Source organism: Fukomys damarensis, unplaced genomic scaffold (assembly GCF_012274545.1).
Source record: "Fukomys damarensis isolate Sample0158 unplaced genomic scaffold, DMR_v1.0_HiC HiC_scaffold_29, whole genome shotgun sequence".
Lineage (NCBI taxonomy): Eukaryota > Metazoa > Chordata > Mammalia > Rodentia > Bathyergidae > Fukomys > Fukomys damarensis.
The window spans coordinates 22,445,554-22,451,553 of NW_022900941.1; the positions used below are offsets into that span (position 1 = coordinate 22,445,554).

Consider the following 6,000-nt stretch of genomic DNA (forward strand, 5'->3'; position numbering starts at 1 on the left):
CAGCCTGCTATCCTAGATCTTTGTAATGGTTTCTTCCCATCCTTATGCTGAAATGCAAGTGGATCACAGCCCCCACATGAACCTTTGCTGTTATCCCCACTTTGCCATTTCTCTTGAATGCATTTGATTTTACACCTTTTCATTTATTAATAGGTACTGCTTATATCACTTGCTATAAAAGGGTGCAGGTATTACATTGTTCATATTCGTGACCTGCATAAATACTGCAAAATATGGTTAAAGAGTTTATTCTTTGCCTTGTCCAAGAGTTAAAAACATTAAATCAGGAAAATCTTCATGTTTTATTCATTTCCATAATAAATGTATTAATTTGCAAAATATATTCCTTTTCTTCCTTCGATGTTATAGTCAGTATACTGTTTCTTATTTCTCACTAAAAATTTCTACATGTTCACATTTCACACGACATTTTCATGTTAACTGCCTAAGGAACTAGATTTACCCCAAAGAGTATATTCCACAAACTTAATACTAAAGAGTTTGAACATTTGTTACAAACCCAGCTTGAGGATCTAAAGACAGGTGCCTGGGAAACTTCAGCCTTTTGCTAACGAGTATGGTAGGGTATAAGCCATTGACTTGGGATACTTCAATTATCCTTTTTTCCATGTCAGACCAATAGAGATTTTTTCCAATCCAATCAACAGCAAGTGCATTGGGAACAGCTGTGTTATGCACTACCTAACAAAATAAGAATTTAACAAGTTAACAGTGTAAATGCCTAGAACAGAAACTCAGAAATTGCTTCTTGATTTTTACTTAAACTTTAGAAATGAAATTTGGATAAGAAGAAGATTACAGTGGATAATATTGCAATTATTTATGTGTTTGAGAAAAATTACTTAATATAGAATCAGACATTTAGAATTTACATACAGGCTTAAGAAGAGAAAAAGTACAATCAAAATATAAAGCTATTGGAAAGATCTAGATTTGGTGATTACAACTTTATTAGCTTAGCCACGTAACCTATTACAATATGGGACAAAATACTATTTACACATAACTATTTCCATTTTTAATTTTTAACTTTTAACAGTCTAAGTTATTTCAATAGCATTCTTTCTCTACCATGATAGCTCTATTTAAGAGATTAGAGGAAAAAAAAACAAAGAAAACACAAATAGAAGTGGGTACAAAATATTTTGAGTCTATCAAAGAAAAAAAGTATATTCATGTAACTGCTGTTATCAATTCTAACCCACACCAAATTAAGTATAGTAAATATATGGGCTGTCTATGCAAAAATAACATACAGATGAAATCACCAATTATTCTTGATCTTAAAGGCAGATTGTCCTGAATTCCCATGGATTTTAAGACTGTATGAAATAAAGAATTGAATACTGGAAGCACATAGAATTTAATATATATCCAGAGATAAGAACACATTACTTAAATTTATAGTTACCAATTTCCCTAATGACATCAGTAATAAACAAAGAAAGATGACAATATCAATATACGTAATAATTAATGATATTAGCATAGAGAGTTATTCTTAAAATATATTTGCTTCTTTATTCTTCCAATTTCCAAATCTAGAAAACTGACATGTTTGACTATCTGATTAGTAAATTAGTGATCTTATGAAAAGAATCATCTCATAAACTTATGTAATTTAGGGCTGGAGATTTAGCTCAGTGTTGTCAGTGCCTGTCTGGCAAGTTCAAGGAGCTGAGTTCAATCCCCAGTACCAGAAAAAAAAAAAAATGGGACTTATATAATTTAGAGTAACAAAAAAATAAAAATGGCAAGGCAATATACTTACAATCTAAAAGAACATACAAGAACTATAAAGGTAATAAAAAATTTAAATATCTTATAAAATGTTCCAATTTGAATTACATAACTTTCCCAGGTTTTATATAATTGTCAAAAATTAAATCATAAAAGAAAAAATTCTGTTTACTTGTACTATGTAGCCACTGGGTATCTTATCATTATGATATAGTAATATGTCAATTTATAAACCATCACTGATTACAATTATCCTGAATCAACTGAACCCAACATGCTGCATATAAATGTTTTAATATTTCATTAATATTTTAAATAAAATTTTCTTTCATTAGAACTTTATGTGTGGCTGCGAAATGTTAAAATAAGTGAGTAGATTCATCTATTTGAATACAAAAATTCTTTATAATATATCTTACTGAATATATATATATACATATATATATATATATATATATGTATATATATATATATACATGTGTGTAAAAATACTACCAAGTAGCTCATATCAAGAACGTTATATCTTTTAATCATAAAATTGTCTTATCAAAGCACTCCTGATTTTACACAAATGAATTAAATTATTTTCCTATATAGGTTTTTTTTAATCCTAGAATTTCAATATACATTCTGATATTTAATTTTCTGAAATTAAAATCCTCAGTCTCACCTTTTCTTTTTATTTGAATCAGCACTACTGAATCTCAGACACTAATCAAGTACATTCATCAAGTTTTTTAGGAGTTCCAAATTTAATTTATTTAATTTGATTTTTATTGTATTGATAGTAGTGTTATAATAAAACAGGATAAAAAACTTTATATTTAAAGTATTTATTAGCTATCACAGTAAAAATGTGAAATTGAAACCAAGCTAATATAATCTAGAACAGTTACCATCAAATAGCACTTAATATTCTATTCAACTATAACAATAAAATATTCAATAGTCCCATCAATGTTATATTTTGTTACCTTAATATCACTTCCATTTAAACACATTCTATTTATGCGACTTCCATTGGGTCTGCTAGAATCAATCCAATAGATAAATTCTTCTCTGTAATCAAAGTCTATAGCAATAACATTATTTAAACCCTAAAAATGAAAAAAGAATATATTTCAATAACATTTAACATAAATTATTTTAAAATGTTTTATGAGCTCATGGGAATCACTTTCTCCCTTTAAATCTCAATTTATTTTAAATCTCAATATTAAAGTAAATTACACTTGTGACCAGAGCTTTTTAAAATTCATCTTATGCTTACACATTCTCCAAGCTATGCACTTTAAAAGGTGTATAATTTATTTGAAAATATTGTCCAAATAGGATACAGATTTCTTGAATGTGTATGGTGATTTAGAATCCAATAAGTGGAAAACTTTGTTTTAAGAAAACAACATTACAAGTTCCTACTTTCTGTTAATATTACACATACAATAGATAAAATTATACCTTGTTTTGTGCAGAAGGCAGAAGTGAGCATTACCTAACCTTCTAATGAATTAGAGAAGGTTCAGAAATTTCATATTAACTATTATGTTGTCCTAACAACATAAATAACTTGCCTTTTTTTATTGCTTCAAATGGCCCCTTAGGCAATACACTATCATACTAGAATTTGAAAGTTATAACCTTAGGTGAGTATTTGACCAAAGAGAAGCCGGATATTTAACATTTTTTATTTCACGTGGTGAAAATGTGAGGAAACCACTCCATTCTGACTCATGGTTATGCCTTTTTTAGAATGTAACAACCCAGAAAAATAAATTCTGCCTTTGTGTTTCTGACACTACAGCTTTGTGGCTTGGTTTTTTTTGCTATTTGGTTTGATTTATAGATTCTGTAGCAGGCTTTGAGAATCTTGGCTACTGAGTTATTCAAATGATTTATGATGAGTTAGTTTAGTTCTAACCTATTTTTAATGCTCATATATCTACTACCTTAATGGATTAACAAAACTTGAGTCAAAATTTCAATTGTATACATTCACCTTAAGGCCAGAACACCTTACTGAAAAGGAAATAATTAACAATGTAGACACTTGGCAAAGGTCCAAGAAATAAATCTCTGCCATGTCTTTTATCAGTGTATACATGTTCATGTTAATATTTACCCTAAAAATGTTAATTCTCAAATTGTAAAATACTTATACTTTTATGGATAAGAATTAGCACCTATGAGGAGACAAGATTTTTCTTAACTTTGATTTTACTTAAGGAAAAAGGGACAGAAAGAATTCAAATTCACAGGTGTGCCATAAATTTATATGGTCATTTAGAAGATTCAGGCTAAGGCTAAACACTTACTGATCAGAGTTTCTTATCAATGATCTGCAAGACCAAAGCTGCCTCTTTACAGATGTGAGTCAGACTGTCCAAGCAAATAGTACTTTTTTTTTCTTACACCAAGGTTAACTATAGTAATAATGGTGTTAATATTCCAAGTTCAAATCTTAGGCTTTTATTTGACTCAATCTGAGCTATAATTTTGTCTTCAGCCCATATTTAAAGATAATCTGAAATACTTTACAAAATTGAATGCCATTCATCAAAAAATTTAGTGATCACAGCAGTAAACAAAACTGCAAATTTCTCACTCAGTTCAGATGAAAAGATGCAAGAACATGGCTTACTGACAGTATTATCTGTTAAGAACAGTGATTACAAATGCTACAAAAGCAACTAATTTCTAGTTACAGATTCAAAGATTCATTAGGACTTGCTTCCTATGCTAAAATTTGGGGAATCCTCCAACTAAATGCATTTATCTATATATATGCAGGAAGATGACTATCAAAAACCAATCACAGTTCTAAAATACAAATTGAATATATTTGGGACAAATTCAGCAGAGGGCTTAAGAAATGTACTTTAGCCGGGCATGGTGGCGCAGGCCTGTAATCCCAGCATTCAGGAGGCTGAAGCAGAAGGATCGCTGTGAGTTCGAGACCAGCCTGGGCTACATAGTGAGTTCCAGGTCAGTCACAACTACATAGTGAGACCCTGTCTCAAAAAACAAACAAACAAACAAAAAACCCAAACAAACAAAAAAAGAAATGTACTTTAATAGTAGTCAATAATATCCTTTTTAGTCAAGTGGCTTTCTCTTCAGAGGAATAATGTAAATGGGTTATCTAGTTCTACAATGGCTTGCCAATCCAGATCACCAAATTAGAGAGCTTTACAGGGAAAAAGTAGAGAAAAACTTGTCTCTAATTTTAACAAATACTTACCTACAATATTTAGCTATAAAAAATCCCTATACCTTTCTTAACAAAAATCAATTTAGATAATGAAAATCCAATTCCAAATTTAGCAAGTCAGGTATGAGACATTAAACTTGTAAATATACAGGAATTAAAGCTCTGAACTCTACATACTCAGTTTAGCAATGCTGTCTTTGTAGAATCATATGCAAATAGCATTACAACAGCCAGGGGTATGGTCAAAATATTATCTGAAAGTCAGGGTTACCATAGTGGTTTCAGAGTTGAAAATGTGTTTCATCAAACTACAATTTACTTCTTTTCTTTCTATATCTGAAGATGTACACCCTTTGGTTCAAAATGATTAATTTAGGAAACTGTGTTTTGTTTCTGTATGCAATTTTACTAAAAAATGAATGGAATAACTCATTGGAAAGTTACTTGATCCATTTGTTATTCCTAAATTCCATGTTACTCCAGTAAATTTTCTAACATCTTATGTGAACTAAAGCTAATACTGGCCTAGCAGTATAACTGTGTTTTAGAATATATATGGTAAGAAAAAATTCTATCAGATGCTTTAATTATATGAAATAAAGCTTCACAAGATTTTTTTTTTTTTTAATACCGGGATTGTGAGCAGGCTTCAGCACCACTGAGCTAAATCTCCGGCCCTTTATGAGATTATTAAAGACTAAATAAAAGAGTGAAATTTAATTTATTAAGATAAATAATTATCTTAAATAAGGTGTGGATATTTTCTTTTCACTTATTTGAGTTGAGAGTATATATGGAATACAATTATTTTTGTTTTCCACTTCATTCTACACAGGTAGACAATTTCTAAAGAAAAACAGAATTCTATTGCCTACAACTCTTAAAATTTTTACGAATATTGTGTTATGATAAAATGCTGGCTAAAAATATGTTGCCTGTTGGGATTTAGCTGAGTGGGGCTGTGCCTGTCTGCCTGTCAAGTAGTACAACCTCCTGAGTGGATCCTTGGTACAAAAAACAAAAAATTATAT

At 29.9% G+C, this 6,000-nt stretch overlaps 1 protein-coding gene across 2 annotated transcripts in view; it reads right to left on the reverse strand.

Moving 5' to 3' along the window:
* Positions 1 to 6,000, reverse strand: part of Lrp1b (LDL receptor related protein 1B) — a 1,779,190-nt gene that overhangs the window by 251,495 nt on the left and 1,521,695 nt on the right. For both annotated transcript variants that reach the window (XM_033757153.1, XM_033757154.1), the window contains exons 58-59: positions 2,736 to 2,858; positions 521 to 702 (exon numbers count right to left, since the gene is read on the reverse strand). In XM_033757153.1, coding sequence (XP_033613044.1) covers positions 521 to 702; positions 2,736 to 2,858 — 305 coding nt within the window. The remainder of the gene's footprint in view (positions 1 to 520; positions 703 to 2,735; positions 2,859 to 6,000) is intronic.